This window comes from Mytilus californianus, unplaced genomic scaffold (assembly GCF_021869535.1).
Source record: "Mytilus californianus isolate M0D057914Y unplaced genomic scaffold, xbMytCali1.0.p SCAF_12, whole genome shotgun sequence".
Taxonomy (NCBI): Eukaryota; Metazoa; Mollusca; class Bivalvia; order Mytilida; family Mytilidae; genus Mytilus; species Mytilus californianus.
In genome coordinates, this window is record NW_026262604.1 from 49,986,968 (window position 1) to 50,002,558 (window position 15,591).

General features: G+C 34.4%; 1 protein-coding gene across 1 annotated transcript in view; it reads left to right on the forward strand.

The window, feature by feature from the left end:
• The first annotated feature begins 7,513 nt into the window (after positions 1-7,513).
• The window catches only part of LOC127721109 (uncharacterized), a 71,735-nt gene continuing 63,657 nt past the window's right edge, over positions 7,514-15,591 (forward strand). The window contains exon 1 of the mRNA XM_052227787.1: positions 7,514-7,765. Within this exon, the coding sequence (XP_052083747.1) occupies positions 7,514-7,765 (252 nt within the window). The remainder of the gene's footprint in view (positions 7,766-15,591) is intronic.

Consider the following 15,591-nt stretch of genomic DNA (forward strand, 5'->3'; position numbering starts at 1 on the left):
GAATCAATGTTGACTATTTTAGCTTTATGTAATTCTTCCACAACACTCTGTCCTCTTGTATTCATATGCAATTCTTAAACCTTAGCAGGAGTAAGAGAAATGTACTTATTCAAGAAGTTGGAACACTTTCCGTGCGAGTTTAAGGCTGTTTGATCGCCATGATCTTCTTGTATGATATTCTTTGTGAATGATTTGCAGGTAGAACCTTTGCTGGGAGTCGTCCCTTGTATGCTGTATAACAGATTCTCGATGCTGTGCATCATCAGGGTTTGCGTCTCTGTCTTGGCGCATTTAAAACCTCACCAGTTGAGAGTCTGTATGTAGAGGCTAATGAGCACTCACTCTCTAACAGACGTTTGAAGCTTGGACTTCAATATGCTGTCAAACTAAAAGCCTACTCAGATAATCCTGCCTACAGCTGTGTTTTTAATCCAATTTATGAAGATATTTTTGCAAAACATGAAAATAAAATTCCTCCGTTAGGTATACGTTTAAAACCACATTTAGCTTCTTTTGATTTAAAATCTGTTGCTCAAGTTGAAACTTGCAAATGTCCTCCATGGGAACTTCCCAAACCAAAATTGATATTTGATCTCCGTGAACACAATAAAAATAAAACAAATCCTCTTTTAATTCAGCAACACGATGCTGAAATCAAAGCCAATTATTCAGATTTTTCATCTGTCTATACTGATGGATAAAAAGGTGGTGACAGAGTTGAATCTGCTGCTGTCTTCAGGGACAGAGCTGCAACTCTCCGTTTGCCATCTGATGCATCGATCTTTACTGCTGAAGCAGAAGCAATAATTTTGGCTTTGAAATTTATTGCTTCTTCAGATAAATCCAAATTTATTATATGTTCTGATTCACTTTCATGCTTACAAGCTATACAAAATACTAAAATTAAAAACCCAACAATTCTCAAAATTTTATATGTAATGAGGAATTTAAAAAATTCTTCTTAAAGAAATATTATTTCTATGGGTGCCGAGTCATGTTGGAATCCTTGGAAACACAGCTGTAGACCTTGAGGCAAAGAATGCCCTGGGTGACTCTTTATCTAACTGTGATATACCATATACCGATTTTAAATCTAATATTAGAGAATATGTTTTTAATATATTGAAAAATGAATGGAGTAAAAAAGATGATAATAAATTACATGAAATTAAACCTAATTTAGGTAAACCTTGCAATAATTTTATGTGCAGAAAAGATCAGTGTGTTATTTCTAGATGTCGTATTGGTCATACTAGAATAACACACGAATATCTTTTTAAAAAGCCCCCAAGTGTGACTGGGGAATAGAAATATGGTCACCATTGGTCTTCCTCCAACCGGCGGTAAAACCCTCGCTAAAGTGGGGCGTCCGTTTGGCTGTGCGGGATGTACAAGTACGCAGCCACGTCCGGTCAGAATGGGGACGTTAAATCCGATGCCTCGTGTAGAGGGAATGCCACGCTCTCTGCACGTTAAGAACCCTTGCAACAACTCTTTGAGGGGTCCGTAGGTGACCTGTTGCAAGATAAAATTGCTGTCCCTATCCAATGTACCCTCATTTTCCAGTGGCATTATAAATTTCCCCGACCTTCTTTCCGGATGGCCTACATTACAGAACCTACCTATTGTATTATTGTTAATTTGTTCTCGTCCTGAATATGCATGAAATATTTGCCACTGGACGTTAAGCAACCAACAATCAATCAATCAATCTTTTAAAAAATGAAGTAGAACCACAATGTATACCTTGTTACTGCAAGTATACTATTACACATGTTTTAATCAATTGTATTGACTTTGCTGATATTCGTAAGAAGCATTTCAATGTCAATAATATGTTTGATTTATTTAATAATGTTCCATTTACAAATATTGTTTCATTCTTAAAAGAAGTTGGAATATATTCTAAAATATAAAAATGTTATTATATTTAAAACGATTTTAAATTTTATCACGTTATCTTAATGTTCATTTTTATTTGTAAATAATCAATTTGCTTTAATCTAGAATTTTAGTTTATTGAAGGGCCTTTTGTCTGATTTTAAGAATATGCTTTAAATTGTAAAAAATATTCGAATTAGCTCTCGCCGCGATATAGCCTTGTTGTGCTAATGCGGCGTAAAGCAACCAAAAATCAATCAATCAATGTGTGCTGTATAAAGGAAGTAAATTTGAATTGTTTACTGCTTCCATAAACTCTCTATCCAATGTATACATGGGTGTATCCCGACTTCCCGGTATGTTGTTATCTTCATCACTGTCCATTATATCTTCCCCTTCTTTTGGTTTTTTGAAAATAATGGTCAACAGGGGCTTCGGTTCCATATTCTTGTTCCACAATTCCGTTTAGCATTTTCAATCGTACATGCTACACCTGTCAAATTGTTTCTTACTGCATGCTCAATTTTATACAAAACAGCCCCAACATGACTACAGGTATAGCCTTGATCAGCCATACACGAACACCAGCCGATAACTATTGATCCATCTCCATTACAACGTACAGATACCTCAGTTGTTCTTGAGACTATTTGTGATGACCGTACTTCTCCTTAATTGTCTTATCATCGTTAATATGATGTGTTGTAGCACCTACGTTTCCACTTTGATAATAATTAAAGCTTTGAAGGCTTCTGAAGTTTGTTGGCCATTAACTGCTTTTGATTCAACAAAACAAGAATGTTGTAAATATCTCCGTACATCATATTTGGCCACACACGCATGTCGTCAATCCATGTTTCGACTTTATGATCAACTGGAGGTTTCCATTCTTTTGCTACTAATGATATATGTTGATTTTCTTCGTTAAGATTTTTTCACGATTGTAATTGCGGCACTATTACGACGACACCTAGTAGTCGCGTCACTAGTTAAGGGGGATAATAAAAAAAAACCTGTCTATAAGACAAACGTTTTTACAATTCACATATGTAAAAATGCATTTTTATCAAACAAATATATACAAGTTAAGTTGAAAAGTTAGTAGCCAGCCTGTTTCTCTTGACAATCACTTTCAAAACATAAAGCGATTCACCATCAGAAGAGTTCCCAATTTTATTCGGGTACGCTTTGAGGTACACATTTTTGAAGTTTTGCAGTATGAAAAAATTGGAACCGGAAGAGCTTACTTGAATATGGAGGATGGCATCGCAAAATATTTGACTCTGTCTATGGTAGAAGACAAGAATGAAGAAATTGAAGACGACAGTATTGATTCTCTAAAAGCATCTTTTGGTGTCCCGGATCGTAAACTTTCAATGTTTTTATGGCCCATTTATGGGCATTATGTTTTCTGGTCTGTGCGTCCGTTCGTGCGTACGTTCGTTCGTTCGTCCGTCCGTCCCGCTTCAGGTTAAAGTTTTTGGTCGAGGTAGGTTTTTGATGAAGTTGAAGACCTATCAATTTGAAACTTAGTACACATGTTCCCTATGATATGATCTCTCTAATTTTAGTGCCAAATTCAGAAATTTGTTCCCATTTTCAAGGTCCATCGAACATAGAAAATTATAGTGCGGATGGGGCATCCGTGTACTATGGGCACATTCTTGTTAAGTTTTTTTCCAACATTGTCACGTTTTGGTTGAGCACTTAAATCCATGTTTAAAACAAATATATATACTTTTATAAATTTTCATAAGCGAACATTGCATGCTGCCATGATGCGAGCTAGCACATGTGAGTAATAGAATCGAGGCTGCGGGAAGGTGGAGCTAGGAACACGTGTAGCGGAGACAAAGAAAGCGTCGAGTGTTGGAAGGCTGTGCTTATAACACGTGTATGAGTAGACAACTAATGACGCACAATGACTTATCCAAGTCGCTAAAATACAATTTATCCTAATTAGACCTTAGATCATTAAGATGAAGAATTTCCATGCTTTTTTATAACTTGGTACCTTGTGTGTCTTTGAATGTAATCCAGTTTTCTTCTTTCATTTTGTGTATCTTTGTCGGTAAGAATAACATTCTCACTTTCGGTTTCCTTACTGTCATTTAGATCCTTGATTTCCGATGCTAACATGTCCTTGTGCTCTTGATAAAAGTGCCATCTGATAGCTGTTTTGTGATGATATGTTCTTTTTCCCGAAGAACAGCGACATGATTAAAGTCTTTTTTTTTTACGGTTTCAAAATGTTACAAATCTTCTCTTTAATTTTGACCAGTATCTGCTTCTTTCGGCATGTACAAAAAAAAACTGCTAGAAACTGAAACTGGATTTCTTAAAAAGACTAAGAAAGGGGCATGTTCTAATACAGCTTGTTCTTGAAGTTTATGCACCATATGACCTTGATCTTGTGGGGTTTTTTTCTTCCACCATTTGTTCTAATGAAACGGGAGTTTAAAATTTCTATACATTGCTGAAGCGCAAAGTGACTTTATCTAGCATTTGGACATTCAAAGGAATACTTGCGATCACGTTTTGCTATTTGTTGCTCTTCATTTTTGTACTTGTTTTATACTTACAGACACTATTCACTCAAAGAATATGTGTGGCATTTTGAATGACATGCCAATGACAATTCGCAAAGGCACTGCATCAGTTAATGACCATAATCTAGCATCATTGGTAAATAATACTTTGTTTTCAAAGGATAATAAGACAAAACATGTATTAACAAATACTGCTTAACAATATACCCAATCAGTTTGATGAAACTTTCAAAAATCTGTAACACCTCATTTCATTGACCTAAAAATATGGCACATTAAATTCAGAAGAATAGTCAGCTATGAAAGGCACCGAATTGACAAATGTAAACCAAAACAAACAAGCAAAGTCGATTTGGTAACGTGTAGCAATTTAAATATCAAAATATACCTAGCTACATGTATTAGGATCAAATACATTGCTTACCCTTCCGGAGCACCTACGATCACCCGCAGTTTTTGGTGGGGTTCCTGTTGCTTAATCTTTAATTTTCTATGTTGTGTCTTCTGTACTATTATTTGCCTGTATGTCTTTTTAATTTAAGCCATGGCGTTGTCAGTTTATTTTCAATCTATGAGTTTGACTTTCCCTCTTGTATCTTTCGTCCCTCTTTTGTCCAAATGGCCTTAATAACTGGCAGACCTGATGCTGGTATATTTTGAGAGGATACAAAATGTATGGAAGCTCAATAGTTATCAAAGGTACCAGGATTATAATTTAATTCACCAGACGCGCGTTTCGTCTACATAAGACTCATCAGTGACGCTCAGATCAAAATAGTTATAAAGCCAAACAAGTACAAAGTTGAAGAGCATTGAGGATCCAAACCTTCAAAAAAGTTGTGCCAAATACGGCTAAGGTAATCTATTGGGCGTCTGGGTAGAAATGTTTACCAGGTCAAAATGTATCTGCCTAGATATTTTTAGACCAATCTGGCAATCCATTGTTTGTTTACTGCCCCTAAATTGGTAGTTTTAAGAAAATTTTGCAGATTTTGGTTATTACCTTGAATATGATTATAGATAAGCGATATACTATAAACAGCAATAATGTACAGCAAAGTAAGGCATACAAATAAGTCAAAAATGGGTAATTGACCCCTTAAGGAATTATTGCCCTTTATAGTTTATTTTTAATAATTTTCTTAAATTTTATAATTTTTTGTAAATTTTTACAAAATATTTTCCACTGTAACTACTGGGCCAAGTTCATTATAGATAGAGATAATTGTAAGCAGCATGAATTTCAATAAAGTAAGATCTACAAACACATCACCATCACCAAAACACAATTTTATCATGAATCCATCAGTGTCCTTTGTTTAATATGCACATAGACCAAGGTGAGCGATACAGGCTCTTTAGAGGCTTGGTGTTGGGCACCACAACCCTGAATTGCACTAAAATGTACATAGCGACCATTTGGAAATGAGCAACCTTTTATTTTTATTACTGTTGAAACTTTTGCATATTTCATTTCCCTCTGTGGAGGATGAAGTATACCCGGAATAGATCTACTGTTGTTTATAAGCATTCTTTAACAAATGAACCAGATGCCTGAGGTTTGTTGTATACAGCTTAAGGCCACAAGTAAACTGGCTGTAATATGGGGAATGTCAGTGCCCAATCTAAAAGTATGCTGCTTTTGAAACCTACGATCTTCTCTATAAAAAATAGCACTGACACAATTTCACATGATGAAACTAAGTGGTAATATCTCATGGTATCTGACAAATAATCGAGGACCTGTGTGTATCTATTCTCGAGTGCTGAGCAGCTTTTACATTATTGTCAAGTTTACCCTAGACCATTGACACAGAGACAGAGATTAAAGCTTTGGCCTAAATGACAGACTTAAACACTTGTTGCCCCCTGATGCATTGAAAATAAGGCGCTCCGCAGGCATACTAGTCGCCCCTATATCATTTGAGACAAAAATATATAGAATTGAGATAATCGACTTTAACGTCTATGTTTGAATATTTAGATAAATTTGTTTGTTCTGTCTCCAGAATTCCGGAATTTATGTTCCGTATATGACTCTATTTTTTGTAACATCACATCACTTCCTGCTTTGTTTTGAAAACATTGTGACAATAATTTCATGTTCTTTCCTCACTGTCTCGTAACGTGGTAAGTTTTTTATATTGATAATATTGTCAAACATATTTTATTCTACCCCTGTTAATGTTTTTTATTTGATATTCCTATTGTAAAGATAATTTTGAGATACGAGTTGTTTATAAATCTCCCGGTTAAATTTTAAATCTATGGAACGCCATTCGTGACATTTATGTATTCGTCGTCACTACTTGTAGTATGTATGGCACGCCATTTGGGACATTTTTGATTAAAATTTTATTTTTGAGCAGAGAAACATTTTATGAATGCTTTTATGATGTTTTGATCATATTGTAAAGGTTGTTTATTTTTTCTTTTCAGTTTTTACCTTACACTAGAATGATGCACTACGCACCCATTTGATGTCTTTTCGGTGCCTTATATGAATAAAGTTGTGCAATTAAAATTCTTGTTGGTTATCTGGTTGTTTATCCTAGAAACAGCACAGTAAAAACACGAGACAATGGATTCACAACATGGGAAAGGTGATAACACGGATCCAAGAAAACGCACTCTCACGGAACGTGGACTTGACCTTTATAGAGCTAACGTGAATACTCATTCAAAGAAGATTGAACTCGTACAAACTGAAGTAGAACTTTACCTTGAGAGATTTTCAACGACAAAGCAAGAAGACACCAACACATTGTTAGAATTAAAGACAACTTTAAATTTGTGTTACTGTAAATACAGTCTTTTATTCAGATGAATATATAAAATTTCTCAAGAACACTAAAACAGAAGAAACTCTCCAAGTGTATGAGGAGCACAAAATTGAGGATGCAAAGTACAAAAACATTTTAGAACGAGCACTTCAACAAATGAAAGTGTCTGACAAGGATGAAAAAGAATCTACATTTACACATAGATCTAAAGCACATTCTAGAACTTCTTCAGACTCAAGCTCAGTTGCAATCAGAAAGCGTGCAAAGGCAGAAGCAGCCCAGGCTAAGCTTGAATTCGCCATGAAGGAGGCAGATTTACAAAAACAGAAGGCTTACATAGAAGAGCAAGAAAAAGTTGCAAGTGCAAAGACATTTACTAAAAAGGCTGAGTTGGAAGCTGAATTTGAACTGCTCAACTATAAGAAGGAAGCAGCGGCCGCTACTGCAGAGGCTGATGCGCTTGAATATGACCAAAATGTTTGTGGTAGTAAAAAGTCTGATCTTCTATCAAAAACTGTTTATGAACGAACTAATCGATATGTAGAACAGCAGGTACTTTAAGTAAAAGATGGAAAATTACCGTCAGATGATAATATTGTACCATGTGATCCATTTGCAAATCAGACATCAGGCGATGCAGTCCATGAACATTCACATATGCCAACACCAAAACCGTCTCGCCCAAAATATGATGTGCCAAGTGTAAGTGCCGGTTGTCATGATAACGATATAAATATACAAGTTCAAGAACATGCATTGAATCCTAATGCACCTCAGTTTCAACCTGACATACGCACACATCAGAACGCACCTCAAATTCAACCTGACATAAGCACACATCAGAACGCACCTCAATTTCATCCTGATATAAGCACACATCAGAATATTGCTACAGATCTCACACGATTTCTTCTAAAGAAAGATTTGCTATTATCAAGATTAACAACGTACAGTGATAGACCTGAAATGTACGCTGTATGGAAGGCTAGTTTCAAAAACATATTAAGTAAACTTTCTGTTACAGCGATGGAAGAGTTAGATCTTATGGTGAAATGGTTAGGTCCTGAATCTACACGGCATGCAAACAGTATTAGAGCATCAAATATTCATGATCCAATGAAAGGATTACAACGTTTATGGGAACGCTTAGATGAACGTTACGGTTCTCCAGAGTCAGTTGAAGCGTCATTAATGGCCAAATTAAACAATTTCCCGAAATTAACACAGAAAGACAACAAAGAACTGTATGAGTTAGTCGACATTCTTTCTGAAATAGAATCCATTAAGGAAGATTCCAAGTATAATTCACTGTTAGCGTATTTTGACTCCTCGTCCGGGGTTCTCCCTATACTGAATAAACTTCCGTATAACATACAAGAAAAATGGACAAATAGAGCATCTCAGTATAAAAGAGAAAAACAAGTAACCTTTCCACCATTTATAGGCGAGTGACTTTAACCATAAAATTAAATTTTTAATGCACCCACCTAACACACGGCTAAATTATATATCATTTGAAAGCAACACATCTGTACTATCTGTTTTGCCCGGTCGTAAAAAAATCGTACGGTGCAATTTTCGTCAATCAAGATCAAAGGCCAAGGACGAATAAGTACATATTTTCTAAGATTTCAGCTTGATTGCATCATATGACTTTTATATACTAAATTCACATATGCAAACTATTTAAACTTTTAGCAGAGAGATTAATGGTCATTAATCAAATGCATTTTAAAATATTTAAAACGTGTTTTTGATAGACAGCACATGTTTCCTGAAATTCGAGTAAAAGGTAACAAAATGTGTGAAAAGTTTTCTTTCTGATGCAACTGCTTATCACTTAAAACTAAGTAAAACCTTGTAATAACTATCAAAGAAGTTTTCGACATCATAAATTTCCTAAAATTATGCTTACTTCTAATCAAACAGCAAACCATAACAACTCATGCAGTTGCCCAAAATACCGCCATCTGCAAAAAAAACAGCTTCTAAGCATTTCTTCCTATTTAAACATTGTATGTGGTCAATATAAGATTCAATAAACAAATTCTTAAGAATCTGAAAAATTTAAAGTAAAAAATATGTGTGCGAATCATACTATTGCTTGAAATAAAGGGGGCGAAACTAAGAGATTGCAATCAACTACCAGACAGAAATAAACATCTTTTGACTTTTCTAATTGTTTGATTTGTAGCTTCATTGTAAATATTGATGTAGTGAAAAGACCTTTTGTTGATTTAATGTGAACCATAAAAAATAAATTGAAAATTTAGACAAAAATAAATAAAAAATAAATTGATGAAAATTGAAATTAAAAAGAATTTAAAAACCAGTAAACACATTATAAAACTTGACTTCTTGATTGCTTAAATTGTGTTGTTCATTGTTTAAATGCATTAATTCATCAAATAAGAATAGTTTTGAAGAAAAAATTCCATTAATACGCAACGATTCTAGTTACAACTAGACTTTCTGAATAGCTTGAATGACTAGTTCATTTTCCATACGAGGATGACTTCATGCAAGAGCTTCTGATGACGACTGAAAAGAAGCTACCATTATCTTGAAACTTCACTTTCCACTATAAAGAGATGAGCATAAATCAACCCATAAAAACACTCCTTACTAACCAATTATTAACTTTTTATTTCTACGTAGCAACATTATAGCAACACCTGAATATCTATACTATTAAAGGAGGAGACCGATTTCATTGAGCCTCAACTCCTCTGAAACAATAACAAGTCGGAATATTTATGATATGACGTATAAATGTAGGGTTTTGCATTTCCTAAATTTGTCTTTGAATGCTCAGTCGACGTACTGCCCGCAAAATTAAATAAATCTCTTTATTTAAACACTTGCCCAATTGTAACGCGATTTCGCGGCATCTTCTTGTGGAGTATATATCTCCAAGTTAATACAATATTCCAGAGCTTGCATTAACTTTCACGATTGTCGTGATAGTGCGTAATTGCTCACAATGAAGAAATTAAATAAAGGCAACTATAGTATATCGCTATTCAATAGTCATCAATCGATTTACTAGTAACTGAAACAAATCCGGATCACAAACCAAAACCTTGGGAAACGCATCAACTATAAGAGGAACACAACGGAATAACAGAAACACTGAACTGCTACAAAAACAAACATTAACATACAAAGAAACAGATTATTCGATACCAACTGCCATATGCCTGACTTGGTACAGGACATTTGAAGAAAAATGGTGGTTTGAACATGGTTTTAAACCAGAGTTCAAATGCAAAGTTGAAATCATCCCTTTGAAAATTTAATGGACGCCACTACGAGTTGGTTGACAATTATGAAATATCTGTTTTGCCAGATGACGACTGATAAGTTCCAATCGACGTAACCAAAATACCGTCATTTCTGCCTTGAATGTCACCTACCGAATAAGGCTTGGCAACGAGGTAGGAATTACACGAGCCACAAGACGGGTGTCACATGTGGAACATGATCTGCTCACCCTTTTAGAGCACCTGAGTTCACCCCAAATATTTTTGCGGGGTTTGTGTTACTCAATCTGTAGTTTTATATGTTGTGTTTTGTATACTGTTGCTTGTCTTGTTCGTTTTTTGCCCGGCTTTGTCAGTTCGTTTTCAATTATGAGTTTGATGTCCCTTTGATATATTTCGTCACTCTTCAAGTAGTTAAAGTTTTACAAATTGTAGATCATTGTAGTTCAATGTATCATGATAACGATTTGGTTCTATATATATATCACCGTCAGCAAATTAAGTTATTTTCGCGGATATTTGTCTTATTGCGTTAATCTTCTTCACTTTACTTTGAGGCGATTTTTTACCAAAGGGACAATCAACATCTCAAACCATGAATCAAATAAACTTAATTAAAACCATGAACAAAAAAATTTTATTAAAACCATGAACAAAATAAAATTAACGTCCAAGAGACGAACAACAGTCCACAAAACACAGCACAGCATGAAAACGATCACTGCCTAAAACAGCGAATGATTTTATGAGGTCAGGAAGGTATTCAACTTTTTCATTTTTTTTATTTCACAACTGCTTATAGTATTTTACATACACAATGACCTGCATTTGTATTTTAAAAGCTTATGTTGAAAATCCTATCTCTATACCTTTAAAATTTGGTTTGTGAGAATAAAGATATATAGATTCGAAGCATCTTTTATTCAAATAATTAAAGAGATTAAACTTCTAAACACATTTAATATGTCTAACACGATTTTAAACTAAATAAGAAGCAGCAGCATTGTATGTAGTTCGTTTACATCCCGCTTTAGACAACTAAGTGTTTCTAAACAAGGTTACTTATTTCAATGTTGCCTACGATTTAGTCGCAAAGTCATGTTTGCATTTAAACATGATTAAAAAAAGTAAATAAGTTTGACTTCGTAAAAAACATATTTTTACCTCAATTAGCTCGTATATATTCTTTTCGAACTTTAAATACCCCTTCTTTTATTATGGAAAATCATTCTCCTCTCTGATATTGACAATTACCGATGTGCTATTTTAACATAGAATAACAAAATGATCGTTATTTGCAGATGGCAGATTTTTGGGCAACTGCAACCACTTCAATAGAAGGCTGTTCTATGAACAATAATTAATAATTGCATCTTAAAATTACAAAACAAATATTCCTTGACCTAAACATATTATTTATCTATTTTTTTAGCATACAAATATCCATCCCCCAAGATATATTTTGCTCTCGGAACAATTTTTCATTTTTTTAGGATTTGTGATGAATTTCAATTTTCGGGAAATATTGCGCATATAACCTCTTATTTTTTGTTTGATTTGGAAATAATGTATTATGTTATATAAAGTTCATATGATCTTTTGAAAAAAATTATGGTACAAGAATTAGAAAATGGCTTTTTGTTTAGTAATCGGAAATTGGAATGTTTTATCATGACCTTTGACCTTGATTTAACAGAAAATGCACCGTACGATTTTTTTACGACCGGTTAAAACAGAAAGTACAGATTATTAGCTTTCGAATGATATATAATACAGCCGTGTGTTAGGTGGGTGCATTAAAGTCGTTTACTAAACGTCTTTTTGAAATAAGTCACTCGCCTATTACATTTTTTGTGATGTTTATTAGAGAATTAAGCCAGATTAGAAACGACACTAGTTTCGCGTATGATCAGATAAACCAACCGAAAAACTCATACACAGCTGCTAAATCGCCAGCATATAAGACAGCTATTTCAGTTCACAAAACCGAAGTTTCTAGTGACCTTGATTTACAAAAACAATGTCTTTTACATAATACTGGACACTCATTAAACCAGTGTAGAGCATTCAAATCTAAACCTTTCAAAATACGTATGAAGTTTATCAATGATAATAGAATTTGTTACAGTTGTTGTGAATCGACAAAACATGTGAAACGAACATGTACTATCGCAATTAGTTGTAGTGAATGTGGCAGTGACCGCCACCCTGGAGCATTACATATTAATCGCTCTAACGACTCGATAGATCAGGAAAATAATAATGAAAGTTTGCCTGTCCACGGCGGGGAGGAAAAAATAGATACTAAGTGCCACAAATTTGTGGGACATCTTTCCATGGAAGGTCATGCGCAAAAATTTTGCCAGTGAGAGTTTTTAGACCTGGACAACATGGACAATATGAGAACTTAAAACTTTACATTATATTAGACGACCAGAGTAATCGCTCATTGGCATCACCATTATTTTTCGACACCTTTGGAGTGCATTGTACATCAAAAGAATATGTGTTATCTTCCTGCTCAGGTCGCGTGAAAATGTCAGGACGTAGGGCAAGTGGCTTTGTAGTTGAATCATTAGATGGCCAAGTTCAGTTGGAATTACCTAATTTGATAGAATGTGGTGATCTTCCGTATAATAGAGAGAAAATACCTACACCGGATATTGCTATCAGACATAACCATTTGAAAGAAATGGCAGATCACTTGTCTCCACTGGACCCAGATTGTGAAATTATGCTTCTCATTGGAAGGGACATGACAGAAGCACATCATGTTTTAGAACAAATTATTGGACCTCGTAATGCTCCGTTCGCTCAAAAACTGCCTCTAGGCTGGGTAGTTAAATGAAACATGTGCTTAAGTGGAATAAATGCTCCTGATGATGTTAATGCATATCTGACACATCTTGCACCGGATGGTCAAGCTTCGATCCTTCAACCATGTCCTTACAATTATGACGGTCATGAGTGTTTTGGCTGCGGTAGTGTTAACTATAGAGTCTCTCAAAAGAAAGACAATACAAATACAAGTGATATCTTCGAACGCACTGTACAAGACGACAAATCTATATTATCTATAGAAGATAGACAATTTTTGACATTAATGCAAACTGAACTCCAGAATGACAAAGATGGTAACTGGTGTTCGCCTTTACTTTTTCACACTCCGAGAAGACGTCTCCCAAACAACAGAGCAATGGTTTTGCATCGTGCTGAGTCATTTGAGAAAAGTTTTCAGAAAGATCCAGTAAATCAAGAGCACATATTTATTATATTTATGCAGAAACTTTTTGAGTGTAAACATGCAGAGTTGGCTCCTCCTCTTAAAATTAATGAAGAATTTTGGTACCTACCTGTTTTGAGGGTCTACCACCCAAAGAAACCAAACAAAGTTAGATGTGTATTCGACTCATCTGCAAGTTAAGAAAGTGTTTCTCTAAACAGCATGATCAGGGGACCTGATCTTACAAATAATTTGGCTGGCGTTCTTGTACGGTTTCGAAAAGAAATAGTAAGTATTATGGCAGACAAACAACAGATGCTTTATTCATACTCTGTAATCGAGGAACTTAGGACTTATTTGAGATTGCTGTGGTATGAGGACAACAACATCAATAAAGAATTAACAGAGTACCAACAAGAATGGGAAACATGGCGAACGTCTTTGACACTACTTGAAAATGTGAAGATCCGTAGACTGTTTACGTCAGTTTCAATTCAAGATGCTTCAAAAGCTGAATAACATACATTTTTCGATGCATCTGAGCAAGCAATTGCAGCAGTGGCAACTTTAAGCAGTTCTGATGGTATTGTCCTCAAAGTCTGTGTGCACATAATCAGAGAAGGAAAACCGGTTGTATATACCCCTCCATTCGCAGAACTTGTACTATTAGTCTCAGAGTAAAACACTTGTTATTGACTTATGTTATATGATTGATACTCATGACAATAATGAACAGTTCGGCATTATTGATGATCTATGATATTGTAATGTATATGTTATTTTTTGAGAATCTCTTAAGTTCAGTTATATAATGATATTTGGTACCGGTAGTCCAAGTTGAAGTATTTGTATAAAAATACAGGTTACTTTTTTCATTTAGCAGATGATTAGAAAATATTGTGTTTGTTATGTTTTTATAAAGAGTGATATCTGTGTATATCAGACGGGGAGTGTTCTGTCTCCAGAATTCCGGAATTTATGTTCCGTATATGACTCTATTTTTTGTAACATCACATCACTTCCTGCTTTGTTTTAAAAACATTGTGACAATAATTTCATGTTCTTTCCTCACTGTCTCGTAACGTGGTAAGTTTTTTATATTGATAATATTGTCAAACATATTTTATTCTATCCCCGTTAATGTTTTTATTTGATATTCCTATTATAAAGATAATTTTTGAGATACGAGTTGTCTATGAAACTCCCGGTTAAATTTTAAAACTATGGAACGCCATTCGTGACATTTATGTATTCGTCACTACTTGTAGTATGTATGGCACGCCATTTTGGACATTTTTGATTAATATTTTATTTTTGTCATTTTCATTGTATTTTTGAGCAGAGAAACATTTTATGAATGCTTTTATGATGTTTTGATCATATTGTAAAGGTTGTTTATTTTTTCTTTTCAGTTTTTACCTTACACTAGAATGATGCACTACGCACCCATTTGATGTCTTTTCGGTGTCTTATATGAATAAAGTTTTGCAATTAAAATTCTTGTTGGTTATCTGGTTGTTTATCCTAAAAACAGCACATTGTAGATCCTACCAAGACAGGATAGAGTTAATGCCAGGCTCAGGGTTAACTAAAAAAAGCAAACAGAAGTCAAAATTTCAAAACTGATGATTTCACTAGATAAGCAAAGCTGCGAAACAGCCTGAGACTATTTATCAGGACTTGATATATATATAATAGTATCCTGTGAGATGTTTCTATTTAATTTTTAAATGAAAATAATTTACAAGACAACATGATCAACTTGAAGTTAATTCATCAACATTCTCCTACAAAATTAATTAATTATAAATAGTGTCTGTCTGTCTTGGCACTTTTGTCGTTTACCAATAAATATTTGCTTACTACCAACGACACAATTATTTAATAATAAC